Genomic DNA, 22,160 nt, shown 5'->3' with positions numbered 1-22,160 from the left:
GGCGCCGGCGGCCAATGGGGAGCGGGCGGCGGCGCACGCGCAGTGCGGGCGGTGGGGTCGGGCCGGCGGGAGCGAGTGCGGCGTGAGGCGACCGGCGACATGTTCCGCTGCCGCATGGCCGCCGCCGCCGCGGGGGGCCTGGTGTGTGCCCTGCGCCCTCTCAGTCCTGCGCCGCGGGGCCGCGCTGCCGCCGGTGAGTCGGGGCCGGCCGCTTCTGGTACGGAGGCGCGCTGGTACGGCAGGCCCGGGTCTGGGGTGGGGGCTCGCTCGGGGCGGCGGGCCCGGGGCTCTGCGCGGGGGGGCGGGCGGGTTCCCTGCCGCTGGCTTCCTCTCACAGGCGGGTCGGGGCGTCCCTCCCCGTGGGGCTGGGCCTGTGTGCCCGGGCTTGGCGGCGGCCCGGCCTAGAGCCCCCATCCTGCTGGGTCGCTGCCCGGGGGGGCGGGTGCGGTCGGGAGCCGCGATTTCCCAAAGCTGCAGCTTGCTCGGCGGCCCTCGCCTCCCGTCAGCCGGGGAAAGGGCACCCGGACCGCGATTCCAGCGGCGCTGGGCGGGAATTTCACAGGAAGGCTCTTGGCGGCGGGACGGGAGCGGGGCGCTGCGCTGCCCTCGGTGCGCTGGCAGCTCGGCTCCGCCGCCCCGGGCGAGGCTTGTGGGTAACGGGTGCAGGGAGGTGCCGGTGCTCCGCTCCCGGGAGTGGGAAGGGAAACTTCTGTGTTTTGGAAACCGTAAGTTCGATGGGGCTATTTGGCGTATCCATATCTATTTGGATGCTGGTGACTTTGCTGCTGGTTTATATCACAAATATGTGCGTTTAGGCAAAGAGATCAAAGGGGTGTAGCAGCCGGCGTGTCGGCTGAGGCTCGGAGGAGGGTGGAAGGTGTTTCCTGCGTGGTGGGAATAAGTTCTGCAGAAAGGCCCAACCACTTCTGCAAGCTTCAGCTGGCTGGCTGGGGTGTAAACACAGTGCTCAAAGCCATCACTATTTAGCGATCTAATTGGGACAGGCAAGAGTCTGTGATTAAACTATAGTAAAATAAAATATTATGTAGCTGTTCAGCTACATGCACTCTTTGTCTTGCTTGCCTGCTGGTGGATGCCTTCATCTGGATTGGCAAGCATTGCTACTCCTTTTCATTTGGAATGCCCTTTTTGTCAGCAGAAGCCTCTTTCTGCTGGTAGTTTACCTCAGTGGAATAATCTTTGTCAGCAAAGGGATTTTTTTTTTCCTTGTATAACCATACCTACTGCTTGTCCTGACAAGGTTACACTAGCCTCTGCTCGCACATGGTGGAGCAGAGCGCATCATTAGACCAGTCCCTGCCTCTGAGAGAAGTGGCCTGAAGAAAGGCATAAGAACAGCAGGCATGCAGTACGTGCGCATCTCTGATGAATCTCCCAGTGCTGTGCGGCTTGAAGGCTTCTTCAGCTGGAGATAGTCTTTCTAGCTTCCTCATAGACGTTCCTGCTATTAACATGTTCAGTTACTCTTTGATCTTACAGATGGCTTTGGTATCCACAGCTGCCTGGAGCAGTTTGTTGTGGCAGAGAATAATTCACTAGTCACTCTGATGTGGTCCTGGGCTTTTCAAACAAATAGCTTGTTTACATGGGTGCAGAAATTACTTGGTCTCTAAATTTCAAAACATAACTTTGTATTTTGTGTTTTTCTCTAATGAATTGTATTCTTTAGGCAACTTGTTGCAGCGCTGGAATGTTCCCATAAAACTGCAGATGAGCAGACAAGTGGCTAGCTCTGGTGTGCCTGGGGGCAAAGGCGATAGTTCTGTTTTTGTCCTTATTGTGGGCTTATCAACATTAGGAGCGGGTGCCTATGTAAGTAGAAAGGTAGTTCATGGAAAAAAGCTGCGATACATCTCTCCTATCAGGCATTTGCAGTATTTTGGCTGACTTCACGTAGCTTTTTACCTCTGTAACTATTTCTTCCTTCAGAAACCTTCAAGGGGAGCTAACTGAGCTGGCTGGAAATTAACTTCAATAATTTTTTTAACTGTAATTTCAGTTACCTTTTAGGTTTCTTTACTGTGAAGTCACACCCCCCTTTTTTTTTCCACATATTATGATCAACCACAGCTGTCTGTTGCCTTGTGTATGATAGTAGCATATACTTGAGGGAGACTTGGATGGTACATGCTTTTGATACCAAAGTAAACCATTGTTTGCTAAATCTCAGTTCAAAACATTAGCATTTAGCTTGTGTAAGTATGCCAAATCAACCCAAAGTTTGCCAGCATACCTTTATGCCCTACTTGAAAGATTGAAAAGGATAAAGCTTTTCAGCCCAGCTTAGAGAGTAAATCACATTCCCAGACAGCTGAAGGGTAGCAGCATTACCTAGGAGTGAATGGGTCCTAAGTTTACATCATACAAATACTTGTTTCAAATTCTTTCTCTGAGGGTCATATTCATTGAAAGTTCTGAGTCCTTATTTTCTGCTAATGAAACTCTTCACATGCAGAAGGCTCCTGGGAGATAAATTCAAAATAGTGCATAGAGGAAAAGTCTTTTGCTAGTCCCTTTAAATACGCTTTACTGTGCCCTGCTGTACTGTACTTTTTTTTTTTTTTTTTTTTTTTTTTTACAAACAAGGTAACTGAAATTACAAAGCACATTCTGCTTTTCCCAGGATCTGTTTAATCAAAAGTCCTTAATGTTCAGCTCTTTCCTTCTCTTCTCTTTCATTGCCTGTCTTCAACTACAGTTTTGCAATGTCATCATCTAAGATGCCCTTCTAGATCACTGACGTCCTCAGGTGTTCCTGGCAAAGCTGGCAGCAACCTGTTGTTGTACTTAATTGTAGGAGGAACAGTCACTGGGACAGGAGCTTATGTAAGATGCTTAAATGTGTTCTAATGGGTGAGAGGGTGGACGGAGGGTACTTTTCTGTATGTCTATGTACTTTAACTAAACTTTGTGCTTCCTGGCCTCAGGAAATTAAGGATACTTAATTTCAAGGGATACTGTCAAATAATTTACGTTTACAGATTTGATATTCTCAAACAGTGTTGTTGTTAGTGGGAAAAATTGTCTTAGAATTAACTTTTCCACATTAAAGCTAAAAGCAATTGGCCATCCTCAATGTGTGACCATCTGAAAGGCACAAATTAATGCATCTATTCTGATATCAGCAGTGTTGGTATGCGAAAAAAGGAAATCAACTAAATGTAAATGTGCTAGAGGAAAGAAAAGAAAACATGTCTAGCTTTGATTTCTTCAGAGAAGAGCACTGAAATATTGCTCCATTAGCTGGCAAAGTACACAGCTGTGTTTCTGATTAGAAAGAATTTGGCATTGTCCCTTTGGAAAAAACTATTCTGAAGACGTGACTTGTTTTTTGCCTGTATGTAGTAGTCACTTTTTTCTAAGGGATCAGATATAATTTGCTGTATGCAGCCCTTCAGACTCACTTAAAATAAATCTTCATGGTTCTGCTTGCAAAAGCAGAGGTAGTTTTGTTAACTGTGACTTTTATATGTTTAAGCAAAAGGCTTTAAAATTATTTTAATTCTTTTTAATGCTAATAAGTTCTTGTTTTCTGGTATTTTTGACAATTGTTTCAGTTCCCTGGATATGCTTTTGTCTGCCTGTGCTTTTTTCATGTCTGGCATTAAATTAATCAGTTCTTGTTTTAGACTGTTGGCTGTTATAAAGCACCTAATTGTGGGAATTGATAAAATGCATAATATGTAGGAAGTAAAAGAGATTTCAGTTCCCCAAAGGAATTAACTTCTGGTCAAACATAGTTTGGATGTCATAACACTCAGTTAGCTAACAGTACGTGGTTTGGCATTGGCTGCAGGAGGCTTTTATTTCTTGCTGGAAATGTTCCAGTTTTAATATTCTTTCACAATTCAAAATACAGCCATTGGATAGATGGTTGTGTTTCAGACTGTCTTGATGGACTTCCTCCCTTTTATAAACAATGCAAAATGAAAGTTAAATGTCTTGTACATGTGATACAGATTAGTAGCAAGACTAGTTTTGACTTAAAAAATTGTTTGCTTCCCTCTAATTAATCAGCTGTGGGGGCAAATACTATACTTCGACCTGCTTCCAGCAGTCTCATTGTCTTTTGCTTCTCTACATTACTTCTCTACATAACTTGGAAGTTAACATGATGTCTTAAAGGATGTTCCCTCCTTGTCTGTTTCACTAAATTCTGTCCCCAGAACATGCAGGTTATACTCGTACTATATCCTGAATTTAACAGACAAATAAACAGAAGGTCAGCGTTCAGGCTTGGGAATCTCTTCCAGCTGAAGGCAGTTGCTAGAACAGCCATGCTCCTGTGTTTGAAAAGCACTAACATCATGCCGGTAACATCTGGCCTGAGGAAATCCATTAAGGTCATTTGCTTGTTCTGTCCAGCTGCTCTAGGCTTTTGAAGCTGGAGTTGCTTTTTTGCCTCGAATTTGCCTTCCTTTTTTGCAGCCTTGCATTGTGCCATGTTGCATGGCCTAGCTTGCAAATAGGCTTGGGGTTTGTTTGTCTGCGTTTCCTTTGTTGTATCTGGTTCCTCTTGAAACAGGTCTGCAGCCCAAAAACATCTGCAGAAAGGTTGCTTGCTTGCTTATGGAAAGCAACCAGACAACTTGAGATTCATGACATCATATGAAGAGCAGATAGTTTTCTGAGTGCATTCATCTTGTAGATACATATATACACACACACACACCCCCCTTTATGGACACTTTTCCCAGTGAGATATATTTGGGTCTGTATGCTTTAATTGAAAGCAGATGGATTTTCGCAGGATAGACAAAAGCCTGTCAGGGGGTAGGAGCAGAGTGGTGGCTTGATGCTGTAAGATATACAGGGTAAATATTTCTTTGTCTCCAGGTATACAAGACGTTGAGAGAAAACAAAGAGCGATTCACCAGCCGTGTCACAACAGTAACTAAGCGATCTCAAGAAAACGAATCATCTCCTTCTGGTGGGTACTAGCCTGCTAATTGTAGGTTTGGGTCTGTTCTTCAAAAGCTGCTAACTTGAGACCTCTAAAACAAACGGAACAGGGCCCTTCTGAAAACACAGTTTAACATAACATGCGCATTCACAGCATTGTCACTTCTTGGTGCATTCTGTTGTTTGTGAATTCCAGTGTGTTCCCAGCATAGAAGATGGTGCTAGCTTTCCATGACCCAGAACAAGGCTCTATTTTACAGATAAGCATGAGGATAACGTAGGTCATCTCCTGCGGCTCCTTTCTGCTGTTTATGCCTTCTGTGATAAAAAGAGGAAAGAGTTTAAAGAGTTTGTGCTGCTTTTGGCCTTTTACCCTTATGCAGTCTGGTAAAGACACTGTGGTTCTAAAGGGATAATATGATCTGTCAGCACAAAATCCTTTGTGCTGTGCTATGTCCCTGTCCCATGCATAGTGGGCTGGGCATGTGAGAAATACTGTGCTTGGGCCACATGTAGAAGGAAGGAATCGGGACAATTAGTGAGGCTTTTGATGATGCTTTGCAGAGTGTGTGTGGACCACAAGTTGCTCATTGAAGATCGCTTAATTTATGAGATCTCCAACTGCAGTGTCTGAATTACTGAGCCAAAGGATGATATATTTTGTAGTAACAGTGGTTTTAGGTCATAGAAGATAGGTCTGTTATGTCACTTTACTTAGGAAATCAACAAAAAGAATATCCTGCAGACAGAACAGACAACTGGTTGCTTTGGTTTGAGGAAGAGGATAAAACATGTTTATCAGGTTGAGACTGGAGGGCAGAGAGTAAGCCTAGATGCTGAAGCAGAGGCCTTGGTAAGTCTGTACTTCTGGAGAAACTGTCCCTTTATAGTGGAGAGCAGCCTGTTAATCCTATGGTCTCCTTGAGTCAGCCCTGAATTGCATCTTCCAAACTGCAATATCCTTGATAGCCTGTGCTTTGCTGAATTGAGTGTCTTCTCTTTCAGATACAGATGCTGCTTCTCAAGGCACAGCAGGTGAGTCTTGATGGTAATATTTAACTGTTCTGTTCCTGCATGCGGTTTAACTGCATGTTGTTTAGAAACAGGACCTGCATGTAGGAAAAAATGCATTCTGGTAGGAAGTCAACAGTTGGTCTCCTTTCAGAATACAATTACAGAAAAATATGCCTTGGCATTTTAGGGAACTTTGCTTTCTTATAAACTGTTCACTGAATGGCCAGTGCAGAGTTTTGGTCTTGCTCACGAGTTGATTTGTGTCCTTAAGCTAGATTTGTGTCCACACAGCTAGATCAAACACTTTCCAGTTCGTATTTTCCAAATTTTGAAAATCATGTTCTGACTTGCATGACACCCAGCTCATATATCTTTTCCTGGTGTTTTCAATAATTTTTTGGCTATGTCCCTCTTGCTAGCTCAGCAAACTGTCACTTACTGTAAAAACTGAATGTTGGATCTCCAGTGCGTTGTTTGGCCAGAGCAGAGGCTGAGCATGTTTTTGCTGTCCTGAATCTGCTGTGCAGTAGATGTCCTGGCCTTGCATCGGTCTTCTGAAATTGTGTATTGAATGCTGGAATCAAACTTTGGGGGTCTTTGACTTTGCAGTCACTTCACCCAGCTGTGCGAATGTAGATCAATTTCTGCAATTAAGCTCTTTGAGGGTCTACTGGACTAGTAGCACCTGTTCAGAGTATAGCTTGAAACCTGCTAATAGCCTGTGTGCATAGTGGTATTTCAAATTTGTTAACATAGATCATTCTTACTCTTAACATCTTAAACGAGAAAAGTAGATCTGTAATAGAGGAGCTAAAGCCACACGATTAAAGCTGTGCTCCTGGCCTGTTCCAAAACTCTGCAATTGCCATTGAGCTTGGCTGTGCAGATCTAGCTTAGGAAAAATAATTTGGTGAAATCTGACAGCTGGATTTATGCAGGGAGCCAGCTTTGAGTGAAGCAGCAGCATGGTTCCTGGGGGGAATGCATTGGGGTGGAAAGGAAGGGGAGGAGAAGTTTATTGAAGGGCAGTTTTCCAAAGGAAGTCTGTATGTGAAAGGCATCTGGTGACATACTCTGTTCTTTGGGGCTGGGCTGTTTTCCCTGCTGTATCTGCAGTAAGCTGTCCAATCTGTCACCTGCAGCTCCGGGAGCTCGTCCTGAGGTCCCATCTCATGTTCCTTTCCTGCTGATCGGTGGAGGAACTGCTGCTTTTGCTGCTGCCAGATCCATTCGGGCTCGTGACCCTGGTGCCCGGGTAAGAGCTGCCCTGTTCCAGAGCAGACTTGTGTGGATGACTGAATGCTGTGCTTGCTTCAGAGCCTCTGTCACGTGTTTTGCCATTTGCCTGGCATTGGTACAGCTGATGTGTTTAATGACCAATTAAAGGTGCTGATTGTGTCTGAAGATCCTGCCCTGCCCTATATGCGTCCACCTCTTTCCAAAGAACTCTGGTTTTCAGATGATCCAAATGTGACAGAGACTCTGCGCTTCAAACAGTGGAATGGCAAGGAGAGGAGGTATGTGTCACTTAGGGGTAGCAAGAATGGAGAGTGTTTAATGAAAAGTTGACAATGATCAAACTGTTCTTGTGAGAGACCTGCTGCAGAGCTTTGAAGGATCCCCAGAGTGCTGTGTGGACAAAAAACTTAGTAGGTTTCTGTGTTTGTCTGATACAAAGAGGGCTCTGGGATGTGCATGTGTCTTGTGTACGTTGTTGCTATGCTGATCAAAGAAGAGACAGAGCACTGTCTGCTGCATGCAGAGCTTGTGTGTTATTTTGCACTGGAGTAGCTAACTGACTACCTTGTGGAGTCCATGGGACTCCATGATGTAAGCTGCGGACTCCTGGAGTGTGGCTTCCCAGAGATGCCAAGAGGTTACAGACAAGTCAGTCGAGCACTAAAGAGCAGACTGAAAGGTGTGGCTGTGCTGGCAGTTGTCAAGATGAACGCTGCTTCGCACATGAGTTAGCTCGGTACTCAACACCTCTTGAATCTTGCTGTGATTCCCTTAGACATACACCACCACAGGCAGCAATCCTGTGAAATATGTTAATAGTTAAGGTGAGGGTATAGCTTCACGGTTTAGAGCAGAGCCCCAGGGGCCCTGGATCACACTTGAGTCTTGTGACTTGTGTGATAAAGCCTTACTGACCAACACCCTTGAACTTCAGTAGTATGAAGACCCTAATTCTTAAAAATAGTTAAGTAAGAATTCTGGAGCTTGTTATGGATGCACAGAGTTGTCTTTGTATCATTGGTGATAGCTGGTATCACAAAGAAAGTAGAACCCATTTGATAATGGAGATTTTTTCAGTATATATTTCCAGCCGCCGTCATTCTATGTGCCTGTTCGTGATCTGCCTTTTGTAGAAAATGGTGGAGTAGCAGTTCTCTGTGGCAAGAAGGTGGGTACAGCATCAGTTGTTCTAGCATCATACAGTTCTTCCCAAGCAGAGCCTGTACTGTAAGCTGAAACTAAACTGTCGATGGTGGTGTGGAGGGTTGGCTGAGGAGGAGAATGTGTACAAGGCTGGGAAAAGTATATATGATGAAGCAGGGATCTTAAGGATAGCATGAGTGACATTTGAGAACGGAAGAAGCTATGAGGAATAGTAATGAGCTGAGGGAAAATGAGGAAGGGGGAAGGATATATCTAGAGTGTGGGCATGGGAGAAGAATATGTAGAGCTTGGAGACAGGGTGTGACAAAATGGGAACGAGGCTATATATCAGAGGGTTAGGTAAGGAGAATAGGGTGATCTGAGTAGTGGGTTATGCTGTGAGCAAGAGCATTGCGCAGAAGCAGCAGGAAGGTGGAAAAGTTAATGGTGAAGTTTCTAATATATATGCTTCCTTATTTATATGTTGCTAAAATAATATTTGTGTGACTCCTTGTACTACTGAGCTACACCAGGTGTTGGAGTCCATTTCTTAGATCAGGTTGATCTTTGCAGGATCTGAGTCTGTGATGGCTACCAAAGAACTTGTCTCAATTCCTACTTCCAATCTTCTCCCTTACCCCCTCCCACCCCCCTAAATTTAAAGGTGTGAAAATGTTACTTCCAAGTTTGCTTCTCTAATCAATAGTTCATGCAGTTTCAAAAGGCCTACAGTGCATGGAAAGTTGAGCTCTCCTGCTTGTTTAATTTTGCAGGTTGTGCATATGGATGTTAGAGGCAACATAGTGAAACTCAGTGATGGTACCCAGATATCCTATGACAAATGTCTAATTGCCACTGGTAAGTTGTTGGGTTTTTTCTCTTTGTTCTTTGTCTTGTGCCAGGCCAGAAACAAGGAAGTTTCTGCAGTATGTGTCAGATGCTTGGTAGAGCAGTCAGATGAAGGACAGTCATATGGACAACCATGCCGTTGGGTTTTGCATCTGCTTCACATCAGCCAGCTTGTCCAGGACATTCAAAGTTTTGCCCTGTGAAGATCAGTAGGGAAAGAGGAAAAGGTGGCTTTATTCCTAGGAATAAATAAAGGAACTTCTGTACAGGCCAGCCTCTGAATCCTGCCTGTAGCGTTAGTGAGCAGAACCACCAGCTCTTGCTTGGACAGAGCACTGCTCCAGCATCTAACCTTAGCACTTCTGTTCACTTCTATGCTTAAAGTGGAAATGGCTGTCTCCAGTCAGTGGAGCAAGGTGTACAGCACTAGATCTTTTTCCCCTGGGTGACTGTTGGATCATCTACTGCTTTCATGTTAAAAACCCAGACAGCAACAGGGAATAGGGCATATTGTAACAGTTTGGAGAGCACAGTCAAGATTAAAGATAGCTTTGCATTGTCTGGATAGCCAGTGATGTGGCTGTGGTATCATTAGTCTCTCTCTCTCCCCCCTTCTCCTTCCCTCCCTCCCTCCCTGCTGTCCTCAGGTGGTACCCCAAGGAACCTGTCTGCCATTGAAAGAGCAGGAAAAGATGTACAACAAAGGCTGACGTTGTTCCGAAAGGTAATCTTGAGGTGCTGCTGGACCTGGGGTGAGGCTGAAATAATCGGAGCCAGTACCACTACTTTCAGCTTTTTAACTCTTCTGCTTTGGGTCTAGGACAGCTTGGCAACTGCTTCTCTCAGCTGATAACCAGGAATCCATTTGCTGTTTATTCCTTTTCCCCAAGTGGGTAAACAGGGTAGGGTCTACTAGACCACTCATGTTTGCCTCAGGCCTGAGAGCTGTAATGTGGTTTTTTAGTTTCCCTTCTGTATGACTTTGTTGTGCCTTCCAGGCCTTGTAAAAACACAAGCAATGTAAGCTCTGCAAGTCAGTTTGGCCTGTAAGCAGTGTGTGCCTTCAGGACCTTGAGTAGACACAGGAAGCTAGCTTAGTGCTCCAGCCTGACACCCATCTTGATTATGTGTGCGCCACAGTTTTGCAGCACATGGGCAAGAGGTTGGCCTTGGGCCTGAGACAAGACAAACTGCTCTCGTGCTCTGAAATTTTGGCTGAGAATGAAGTTGAGTGTTTATGTCAGCTCTTGAATTAGCTGAGATTGTTTTCTGATGAACAAATAAACTGATATCTGTGCCTCATACATGGCATTTCTTGACCTTCATCCTGTGCCTTGGCACAGAATGAATAAGACATGGAAGTTGGTCAGCGGTCTTCTGGTTTTCACTATAGAGTTGCTTTTTGTTGACAAATTCCACTTTTCTTGAAAACGACGGATTTTAAACAGGCATGCAACAGTCTCCTTAGTCTAGTTCAGGGAATGAATCAGGAGTAAGAAGCTGTATGGGAACTTTCTGCTCTGCTGGATTTCCCCTAGGGTCAGATCTGCTTAGCTGTGGAAAGGGAAAGATGGATGACATGAGCTGTGGCATCCTTATAGTACTGTATGTGCTATAGTATATTTGCATCTAGAAATTTCTTTGTAATTGCCCTTGAAAGTTAAGGGAAAATGCAGGAAAGTCAGATTGCCTGGACAGGGAAGAGCTTGCAGAAATGTTAGGAAGCCAGAGGGTTTTTTCTGTGCAATAGACAAACAGGAGGAAGGAGAAACATGTTTCTTTTTCTAAGCTGGGGAGAGAGTTGCTCTTGGTTCAAAGGGAGAAATCGGAGGAAAATATCTTCTGCTGCTCTTCCTGTTTGAGGATATTTGAAATAGGAATAAATCTTTCAGATCGAGGACTTCAAATGTCTGGAGAAGATTTCAAGAGAAGTCAAGTCTGTCACAATTATTGGTGGTGGTTTTCTTGGCAGTGAACTGGCCTGTGCTCTGGGAAGAAGAGGTAAGTGTGCTTCTGCAGGCAGCTTGTCTTCAGCTGGCACCTTGACGGAAGTGATAGACGTTGAATGTAAGCAGCCTGACATCATAAGCTTCTTTTTGATTCCCCAGCTGCTGAGATTTTGCACAGACTTGTGGTTTGCCTGAAATAACCTTAGTGCACCTGTGTTTGGTTGGCTATATGGCATGATGTGGTTTGCCATTTTTTCTCTCATTAGCTCTCAAGCAGCCCCTGACTACAAAGGGATTTGTAAGTTGGGCTCCCTGGAAGCTTTGCAGGCTTGTGCATGTTGCAAAGCCGTTGCACTCTGTAAAAAGTTACGTTTACTCTCTCAGTGCTAAAAGCCACCCTAAAACTTATTTCAAAGGGGTTGGGAAGAACTGGATTCTTTACTGTCAAGTGCGTGCAGCTTTTTGAGTAGTGTCTCTATGGTAATTTTTCTAGTAAGGGAAGTTTTCTTCAACATACTAAGCATTTTACTTAAAGTTGGCTCTGTAGGTGTATGCAAAACAGTGGTCAGTCACTGTGACACCTGTAGAAAATCTGGGAGACCAAACTCCCAGTTTTGGAAACTTCTGTCAAGCTCCTCATGTAAAGTGAAAGCATTTGCGTATGTCCTGAAGTCTGTGCTGCTGCTCTTTCTCCATGGGTTATAAGAAGCCTGCTCTTGCTTTCCTTTCAGCACAAACCAGAGGCCTGGAGGTGATTCAGCTGTTTCCAGAGAGTGGCAATATGGGCAAAGTCTTGCCTGAATATCTGAGCAACTGGACCACAGAGAAAGTCAGAAAAGGTAAAGCTGCACTTCGACGCTCTTCCTCTGCAAGTGGCAGAGCTGTGGTGTTTAGGCCAGTGGCTGTTGCATAGCTCTTCCTTGTGACATACAGCGCTCTGCTTGTTTTGTCAGTGGAGCCTTGGGAAGACTGGGTCCCATGTGAGGTGGCCCAGGTGCAGAATGGAACAAGTTGAAGTTCAGACAGCTTGGGTAGCACAGAGCTGCTGTGAATCTGTGGCTTCTTAGCAGCTCTGAGAAAGCCAACCAAATATGCATGCTGATGCCAGTGAGGTTTTCCCTCTGGCTGTTCCTGCACAGAATGATCCCTGCTACCATACTTGCAAGTTACTTTTAGTGCCCTCTAATTTGGAACCAGAATTGTCTTACGATAACTGCCTGTTCTCTTCTGAGTTGTTCTAGTGTCAAATAATTTTACTTCTTACAGCCTAATGCAGTCACTTTGCAAGAAGGGCTGTATAGCCCCATGCCTTATGCATACACCTTTGTAAGGCCACCTGCTGTAGTGTTTAGCTGACAAAGTTGGTAAGATCTGAGATACCTTTTTCCATTTGCTATATTAAATGCAGAATATATTTATGCGCATAAGTGGAGTGGGGATAGAGGGAGGAGGGATATAGTTGGGGGTGCAGACAGCAGGGCCTGATAACCCACGGGTCTGAGTTACTTCCTTTTGCTGGCCCCTGCTTTGTCTGCATCTGCACCAAAGATGCCTGCTTCAGCTGAAATCTCTGCCCCTAAGCAGGAGCTATGTTTCCTGTGTTTGTTTCCAGAGGGTGTCAATGTCATGCCTAATGCTGTGGTCAAGTCTGTCTCTGTCTGTGGCAATCGGCTGATGATTAAACTGAAAGATGGCCGAAAGGTAAATGTAAAAGCAGGGAAAGGGTAACGTTTGCAGGGGCTTTGAGAGAATTAAGATAATAATTATGAAATCCCAAACAGGTGGAGACTGATCATATTGTGGCTGCAGTAGGGCTGGAGCCTAACGTGGAATTAGCAAAGTCAGCTGGGCTGGAGGTGGACTCTGACTTTGGAGGGTTCAGGGTGAACGCGGAGCTGCAGGCACGCTCCAATATCTGGGTGGTGAGTATGTGCAGAGGAGTTTCCTGTCTGCTGGTTATGCTGATGCAATCAGAATACACAGAGTTATGGGGGCTGATATACCTTGATTAGGTGAATGGGGTGAAAAGTAGCACATAATGAGACTAATTGCAGTGCAGATCCTGCTGGCAGCTCTGGAGTCTGTTCATGCACCACAGCACACATTGTTGCTGTGGTAACGACTGTGCAAGTTTTTGAATATTTATGCTGTGTAAGAGGAGTTGGGGTAACCTAAAGATAGCATGGATTACTATTGTGTAAGAGTCCCTTTGGTGGGAGTTGAGACTTTGATCCCTCCGGAAAAATATACCTGATACTGTCTTATTTTTAAAAAAATTGGTGAAAAATGCTGAGAAACTGGGACTTGTGTAGCCTGGGGAATGGGATGTTAGTGATGGCATTTGGGGTTTGTAAGGAAAACTCAGTTCATAGCTCCACTTTGTTCTCTTCCCAATGCCTGTTTTGTTTGTACATTAATTTTAAGCTTTTGATTTTAATGTTTAGTCTGCACTGAATGATTCTTTTTAAGGCCGGGGATGCTGCCTGCTTCTATGATATCAAACTAGGTAGGAGACGTGTAGAGCACCATGATCATGCTGTTGTGAGTGGAAGACTAGCTGGAGAAAACATGACAGGCGCTGCGAAGCCCTACTGGCATCAGTCCATGTTCTGGTAACATTGATTTCTTCTTTTGGTATTTCTTATTTGGTCACATTGCAGGAGCTATGAAAAGATACACCTTGTAAAGGTTTCTGTTTCCTGAGTGTAGTGAAGCTACTTTAGCAAATACTTGCTCCCAGAAGCTCGGGGCGTGGGAAGGCATTTGAGCATCTGCTGCTCTGCCTTGACTTCTGAAATGTTTTTCCTTCCTGCAGATCCCAGTTTCTCCTTGAATGAGTGCCATTCGGCAAAGCAAGTAGTGATAAAGAGCAGCCCCTTTCCTCATAGCAGGCCAGCTTACAGGTTGAACTCAGCAGCAGCTTGTGCTGAGGAACTTCAGATGATCTTAACAGAAAATCTGTTGGTTTCAGTTGTGTTGTGTCTTTGCTGATTAGCTGAACTGAGGCTTTAGTAGCAATGCGTCACTGCATCCAGGAGTGTATGTGAAAGTCTGTTGTTTTCCAGAGGAGAGGTATCAAGAAAACGGGCAGTTTTGCTGTATCTTTTCAAAGTTCTTTTTTAAATGAAACAAACAAAAAACCCCAGTGAAAAAAATAATCCCAAAGCCTGTTAGCTCAAGATCAGGAATTTGAAGTTAGCAGACTTTAAATATGGAGGAAAGAGTTTTACTTTTCTTGGAGAAAACCCCTCAAAAATAGTTATTTATGACTTGCCATCACTTACCTGAACACTTGGTCTGTACTGCATGGACTTGGGACCCAGAAGAGTTTCTTCACTTTTGAATAAGGACACAGAACCATCTGTTTCAATTGTGTGTTTTTCTTCAGGATATACTTTACCATGATGCAGATGCAGATGGCTAGGGGGCTGTGAGTTGCAGTCTTGTGTTTTGTTGAAAAGTGTTAACTCCAGGGGTTTGCCAGCCCTCACTGAGTGAGACTTCCTTCTCCTGTGCTAAAAAGCTGGCAAATGGCAGGAACTCATCTTACATTTTCTTCAGGATGTTTGGGATCCCTCCTGAGCTCTGACTTGCTCACTGCTGGGTGCCTTGTCTGCTTAGCTGACGTATTCCCTTCAGTAACCTGAGTCTGTGATGAAGGATTCTGGCTGGGAAGGTAGTGCTGTACATGTAGTGATGTACATACAGAGATTTCCAAATTGTTTTGTGTGTATTGTGGTTTTAACTCCAGCCGGTTACTAAGTACTACGCAGTTGCTCGCTCACTCTTCCCCGAGTCCGTGTTGCCCCCCGCCCTGCTCCCCAGGATGGGAAGGAAAATTGGGAAGGAATGTAAAACTTGAGGGTTGAGATAAGAACAATTTAACAGTTGAAATAAAATAAATTTAAAAATAATAATAATAGCAATTGTAATAAAAAGAAGGGAGAAGGGTAGAGGAATGAAGTCCAAAGGGAAGGGAGAAACCAAGTGATAACCACTACAGTTGCTCACCCTCTGCTGAGCAATGCCCACCCAGCTAGTCCCCAAGCATTGATTAGCCAGCTCCAGCCACCCCCCACCCCCCCCAGTTTGTATGCCAAGCATGACATCCCATGGTATGGAATACCTCTTTGGTTTGTTCAGGCCAGCTGTCCTGGCTGTGTCCCCTCCCAGTTTCTTGTGCCCCTGCAGCCCTCTTACTGGCAAGGCCTGGGAAACCGAAAAGTCCTTGACTTGGTATAAATGTTATGTAGCAACAACTAAAACAACCTGTGTGTTATCAACATTGTTCTCATGCCAAATCTAAAACAGCACTGCACCAGCTACTAAGGAGAAAATTAACCCAGCTGAAACCAGGACAGCATGATGTATCAATTTCCTCTGCATAGATGGGAATATTTTTGACCTGTTATGCTTACTGGGCCCCAAACCACAGCTGCTTTGACTTCTATAAGCACCCCAGTTCAAAGTCAGCAGGTACTCGGTTCAAGGAGGTGTTACAGTAATGTGTCCTCTTTGATCTTCTTTAAATGCTCTTTGAAACATACACTAAATTTTCTGTGCTGCAAAGTCTAGTGCTTATAACTCAGCAGTGCCGGAAGTTTGGTCAAATGGTCTTGCCAGGACCCGGAGGAACACTTGCTTCTGCCCCAACTCTGTCTCCAAGTCACTTGGTACTAAGCCAGGAATATAGAAGATTTTTACAAGTACCTAACAACTGCAAACTCATGTTTGAATGCTGAGGTCAGATGTATGAGTTTCGAAAGACTCAAGATACCTGCAGTTCTTGGAAGCCAGCCAGCTTCCTTCAAGGGAGCAGGCCTTAAGTATTTTAACTTTTTGTTCATTGTCCTGCTTTCTTCTGAAACTGATGGCCTTAGACTTGCTGTGCTTTGACTCCTTGTTCCACCATAACGTATGCAGAAGAGTCTAATTATGTCAGTCAGCCTGCATACCATAATCACTCTCTTGGACAATACTCATTAAGGGTTTGGGGATGGATGGAATTGCCTTGTATTTGTCTCAGTAATGCTACAAATTATTTTTTCCCCACTTTATTCCTAGGAGTGATCTGGGTCCTAATGTAGGGTACGAAGCCATTGGCCTTGTTGACAGTAGTTTGCCAACAGTAGGAGTCTTTGCTAAAGCAACAGCAAAAGACACACCGAAAAGTGCAACGGAGCAATCAGGTAGGCTATAGTCCTGCTTGGGAGCTGACTGGGTGCATGAAGGTTTTTGTGTCTCTTAACTCTTTGTAGTGGCTGCAGAGTTGGTCTGATCTCATTGCAGAGCACTAGGAGACACCAATCTGCTTCTTTTCTAGACCAAGCTTTAAAGGCTGGTTTTGATATTAAAATGTGATTAAAAAATAACGTTCCTCCAAGAAGACCTAGTGTAACTCAGTTACCAAACTTTTTTTTCCTTAGTGAAACTTAATTTCCTCCACAGCAATAAAACAATCATTTTTTGCTGATTGTGTAGATCTAAGCATATTGATTCTGTATATACTGCCTGGAAGAAGTAGACTCTTCTTTTGTGTTTGGTGATGGGAGTTGTCAGTATTGTGCTTCATGTTAGGATTACTTCATTCTAGTGTTACTAAAACTTAACTTTTGCTGCATGCATCTCGAAGGAAAACACCTCAGTCTGTTGTAGAACCCCGCTCTTCAGTCTGCTTTCACCATCACGGGCAAACAGCTGCTGCTTTTTCTGCATGGGACGTTTGATATCTTGTATCTTTGCATTAGGGACAGGTATTCGATCAGAGAGTGAAACAGAAGCAGAAGCCTCAGAAGTTCACATTTCTCCAAGCTTTTCACCAACACCTCAAGTTCCAAAGCAAGGAGAAGATTATGGCAAAGGTGTAATTTTCTACCTCAGGGATAAAGTTGTGGTAGGAATCGTATTATGGAACATCTTCAACAGGATGCCTATTGCTCGAAAGGTCAGTACAGGACTAGTATGCTGAACAGTGAGGCTTGCTTAGATTGAGGATTTTCTTGTGGAAAACTCAATCTACCAATTTTAAATGAGGATAAATAAATGCACATGCTCTGTATGGAGCAGAGCTGTGCAATACCCATGCTAGCCCTGTCTTAGGTAAATTATGGGAGATGTCCTTGTGCTTTTCTGCATGTTTGTTCAAAATTCTTACAGAAACAACTTGAATTAAGTTTGTACTTCAAGACTTGCCTTTGCATGGCTGGAATTTTGGGTCTGTACTAAGTACAAGCAAGAATCACACGTGACTGAGCATCAGAGTGAAATGTCCTATTTTTGTGCTACTTTGTCTAAAGTAACAGTCTTAAACATATATTATCCTAGATACACAGCCACAAAAGGTCAGGGTTAGAAGCAGCCTTGAGTAGGTGCTTATTCTGTCTTCATACTCCAAGGTAAGATCATCTATACTTAGGTCATTTTTTTAACATCTTTGGAGAATTTTGGCAGTTTGAGTGTGATTCCACACAATCACAGGTGATCTGTCCCAAAATGAACTGTTCTTATTGTTGGAAGTTTCGGTTGGTTATTTAACCTGAAGCTTTCATGATGCAGTTTAAACTTGTTACTTTTCCCATCCCTGTGAAAGAGACATTCTTCCTTCTCTTAGCCGCCCTTCCTCTAAATCAGAGAGCCAAGTATGTACAAGGATCCTTGGCCTTAGTCTCATTGTCTAAAAGATAAGTCGCTCAAACTTGCAAACTTACACTAGCTCCTTTAAGACAGTGCAGAGAGACTGGCTCATCTTCTTGGAGTTGAGATGAATCAGTTCTGAAGATACTTGTTCCCCCCCACTGTAAAGGGAAACTCAGACATCAGAAATAAATCCTATAGGGACAGCGAGGTTGGTTTTAACTCCAGCCATTCCTGTAGGGAGATAATGCTGCATTTAACACTTCCTTATAAGTTGTGGCTGTAGTAAGTATTGTTGTCATGTTGTGGACTGCCTAAGTTGGTGAGTTGTCATCAGCAGAGCTTCAGAGAGGATCTAAGACATTCATCACATTGGCTGGTGACCATGTCCAGTCTTGCAGCGCTGGATTTTTATAGTATGTGTGTCGGGTTTTAACACATTCTTCCTTTCTTCAGATCATCAAAGATGGGGAGGAGCACGATGATCTCAACGAAGTAGCGAAGCTTTTCAACATCCACGAAGACTAAACTCCAGAATTGGAACGTCACAAGAGGAGTGAGTAGGGCAGCAGAGGCCACTGGCTGTGTGCACCCCTTCATCTCAGACTACTTCTTCTGAGTACTTGTGAATATTTCTGATCATGTAGCGTTCTAATGTTTGCACCAATAAAATCAGATTATTCTAAGTTAAATGTCTTCTTCCTGCACCTCTGCATTGCTAGTTTTGAGAGGGGAGCGAGCTGCCTGCTGTTGTCAGTTTTTCCCCTTTTATCAACAATGGAGACACCTGCAGAGCTACCTCTTTTCATGCAGCACTTCCCGGCTGGTGAGCTTGCAGTCCTGCTGCGCAGAGGGCTGTGCCATTCGCAGCAAGAGCTGCCTGTGTAGGAAAACCACATCCCTGATGGAATGAAAAAAATGGGATGCAGTGGCTCCCATGAAAGCTTGTATTTGAAGCCAGGTGTGTGCTCCAACCTGGTGATCAGTGTAAGATGGGGTATTGAAGGGATGGGAAAAATAAGGAGAGGGGCTTACCGTTCGTTGCTAGGACAGGAGGTAAGGGACTGAATTATCAGAGTGATGGAGGAAGTGTGCTAATGCATATTTGGAGAGCACAGGATGAAGTGGGTTGGGAGAACCAGTCACTGGTGATGCAGGACACAGGGGGCATGATGATGTCAGGAGCATGTTATTAGTTCTCTGGCCGCCATGGGTGAATTTGAGTCCTTTCTAATCACACTCAGCTCTTGGCTGTGTGTGCCAGGTAAAATGGGATGCAGGAACGGCATATAACACGACAGAGTGGGTTGGGAGTCAGAGAGGGAGGTGGTATATCCATGGAGACAGGTTGATGCTTTTGGCATGTGAGGGGAAGGGTGTTCAACTGCCCCTGCTTCCCCTGCCTCAAGAAGTGCTCCAGTGTTGCCAAAAAGTTCATCCCATGGTCTGCAATTGTTTCTGCTTATGTTGGAGCTGTTCCTCAGCATGAAAAACGAGTATGTCAGCTGCAGGGAAGGCAGTGCCTTCAGCCACCAGGCCAAGACATCTGGCTCGCATCCTCCCAGGGCCTACACACTTAACATGGACGAAGACATCAGCCTCCAGCCTTGCTCCGTTTCAGGATGAGCTACAACTGTAAATGTGAGGAGTCCAGGGCGGCTGCTGCTGCAGGGAGGGAGAACTGGGTAGAAAATCATGACTGAGCTGGATTCCAGGAACCACGGTCCAGGCTTGGAGCTTGAGCAAGCGTGTGGCATGTTGGGAGATGAACCTCTTGACATCATCCCGGCAGCAGAGTCTTACTTCCAACTGTGCTGTGCCTGCGTGGTCCTTCTCTTATAAAACATTGCCAAGGGAAAAGTGTCGTCTTCCTGGAGCCAGGGAGTTGACTCTCCCTCGGCTGCTACTAAAATTTCTCATCTGTTGTGGGAAAAAAACTGACACTAATGGCATCAGTTGTGTGCAGCAGATTCTCATTCTTTTCTGCTCCTCTTGCAAATGCAAGCACTGGCATAATAGAGGGAAAAGCTAACCGTGTTTTCCAGAACCAGAAGTGTTGGAAGAAGGGTTCGCCGGAGTCAAGAAGTCGCTCAATAAAGTTGAGCAAGATGCATAACTCATATTAGTTTCTAACACTACTTATATAGAATTGATACACATGCATATTTGTAAAGCAAAAATATAATTGGTTAGTAGTCTCTAAGCGCGTGTGGTTCTCACACCCCTAATTACCATGACTAAAATAAGCATTCTATCCATGTAGCTAATTGTGTTGCTGTGCTTCAGCCTTGTAGTTTGTTACTCCCTATATTCCCATACCGCTCCCTATCTTCCTTGGCCCTGCACCTGCTTTCCCAGCAGCTGTAGCTTGTTACAGCCACGGCCTGTTGGCACAACATAATTACTTGGTCTCAGGATTCAAGAATAGCTCAAGGCTACCTTTCTTGTTAACTTCAGCACAATTCTGATTACAGGCCTATTCTAATACCAGGCCTGGATTGTGCAGATCTTCAGAGATTCTAAGTCCACGCTTCTGCAGACATTCTTCTACACAGAAGGAAGCAGGAAGTAGACGGGTGATCCTGCTCGCTCAACCCCTACCCATCCTGCAGCCTCCAAGCCGCTGAGCACTGGGCTTCTTGAAGGGTGGCCATGGGTCTGTGGAGCTGCAGAAGAGGAAGAACTGAGGTGGGCCCGGGCTGAGAGCATCTAGATGGGAGGAACATGGGCACAGCTCTTCTTTCCTAGATGGGGATGGGAAAACACGAGTGGGACTGCCCTTGCTTCCCAGGCACACTTCCCACCCCTGCCCACCTTGGCCTCCAGAGCCTTTCCCACAGATGCTGCAGCTCTCCAGCCATGCAGACTCACATCCAGACGTTAAATGATTTAATGAATACACTGGAAGGACCAGAGCTGGCCCAAGCTGGACTTCAGATGTTGCTCTGCTTGGCAGACAGTCTCCAGTCAATCTCATCAGTACTGCTCAGGTGGATGCCCTTTCCACGGAGCAGAGATCCACGGCTTGTTGCACTGCAGCAAGGGAGAAAAAGCCACCACCAACCAGAAAACATGGACAGGGGCACAACTCTCCCTGTCAGAGAGGAAAAGCGGTGGAAGTTGGCCAGCACAAGCCCCTTAGGAAGGTGCTGAAGGCGTACAGGCCTACATCTGCCCCTTCTGGTCGCGTCCATCAATTACGCACTTCAGCCAAGACAGAAACGCCACCCCCTTCCAACCTGGCAGGAGAGCCCATGGCAGACAGCGAGACAGCAGAGGCATCGCAGGGGAAGGGCGCTCTCAGCCAGAGCAGCTGCCCCGGGCACACCCAGAGCCCAGCGCTGCTCGGCTCCCAGTACTCAGAAGGTTTAGAAAACCACAGGGCTGCTCCTCGGAAACATCCCCATTCCTACACTCATGGATGCTTCCCCTTCCCCGAGCGCTCAGCCCGGAGCAGGCAGAACCACCAGGAGCAGAGCCACAGCTGATGCCAGTGCTGAAGCTTCACCGTGTGGGAAGGCAGCTGCCCACGGACAACACCCACGCCTCTCGGTGTCAGCCAGCAGCCCCCAGCAACGGGAGAGAACCCACCCGCATCGTGTCCGTGCAGGCTTACCTTGCCAAAAAACAAAGATGCTGGAGAGCCTGGTGGCAAAGCTATTGCCATTGGCGTCCCTCACCAAGTGAGACACTTCAAAAGGGGCGCAGGTGCTCACGGGTGGGGCGTGGGCATCTCCACAGCCATTGCCCAGGGCTTTGTGATGCAGGCAGCGCATCATGCCCAGAGGCCAATGTGATGCGGGTCTCCACGGTGACCGTGGGGGTATTTAAGGGGCGAGAGCCCTGGGGTGTCCACTCCCAGAAGAGCGACTCCCTCAGGAGGCAGCATCTCCCCTGGGTGACCATGGCAGGTCAGCGGCAGACGCCGCCAAAGATGCCCACGCATGAGGAGGCGAACACCCGCCCCCAGCACCAGAGCAGGCTGCCCAGGCTGCAGACCCTGCACCAGGTGAGAGATGGGGCAGGACGGGGTGGTGGCGATGGGACGGGGCCACATGGATCTTTCTTGGTGCTGCGGCTGGGCTTGCCATCTCTGGGGGGGGCGCTGTGCCAATGTAGCCACCTCCATCACCTGACTCATGCTCTTCCTGCCCACAGGTGGGCCATGGGCAGCCGCAGGCAGCAGCACCTTCCAAATCTTCTTCCCAGAGCAGGGAAGCTGCCAGCAGACCCCGACAGCTTGTCCCATCTCCTCGGGTCTACTGTGGTGAGTGGGATGCAGCCGGCAGGATGCAGAGCTGCAGGCGTGCCCCATGCAGCCCCACAGCCAACACCACAGCTGCACAAGAGACAAACCGGTGCCTTTTGAGGGATTCAGAAAGCAGCATGATGCTGCTGAAAAGGACAAGA

At 45.9% G+C, this 22,160-nt stretch overlaps 1 protein-coding gene across 3 annotated transcripts; it reads left to right on the top strand.

Moving 5' to 3' along the window:
* Positions 1–37: 37 nt before the first annotated feature.
* On the top strand, positions 38–18,442 carry AIFM1 (apoptosis inducing factor mitochondria associated 1). Of its 3 annotated transcripts, none has more exons than XM_037408075.1 (17): positions 38–193; positions 2,720–2,847; positions 4,858–4,951; positions 5,929–5,958; positions 7,080–7,192; positions 7,324–7,454; positions 8,254–8,344; positions 9,093–9,177; positions 9,816–9,892; positions 11,061–11,169; positions 11,849–11,956; positions 12,730–12,818; positions 12,899–13,039; positions 13,587–13,729; positions 16,182–16,306; positions 16,865–17,061; positions 18,207–18,442. In XM_037408075.1, the coding sequence occupies exons 1-17, from the start codon at positions 100–102 to the stop codon at positions 18,276–18,278; spliced, it is 1,827 nt and encodes a 608-aa protein (XP_037263972.1). In that variant the 5' UTR covers positions 38–99; the 3' UTR covers positions 18,279–18,442. The 3 variants fall into 3 exon arrangements, with proteins under 3 accessions (XP_037263972.1, XP_037263971.1, XP_037263970.1); XM_037408074.1 differs by lacking the exon at positions 2,720–2,847 and adding an exon at positions 1,691–1,833; XM_037408073.1 differs by lacking the exon at positions 2,720–2,847 and adding an exon at positions 1,691–1,833 and having other exon boundaries at positions 38–217.
* Positions 18,443–22,160: the final 3,718 nt, after the last annotated feature.

The sequence above is a fragment of the Falco rusticolus genome, chromosome 14 (genome assembly GCF_015220075.1).
Source record: "Falco rusticolus isolate bFalRus1 chromosome 14, bFalRus1.pri, whole genome shotgun sequence".
Lineage (NCBI taxonomy): Eukaryota > Metazoa > Chordata > Aves > Falconiformes > Falconidae > Falco > Falco rusticolus.
Note: the sequence above shows the minus strand (reverse complement) of the source record. Positions and strands in the feature narration are given on the sequence as shown.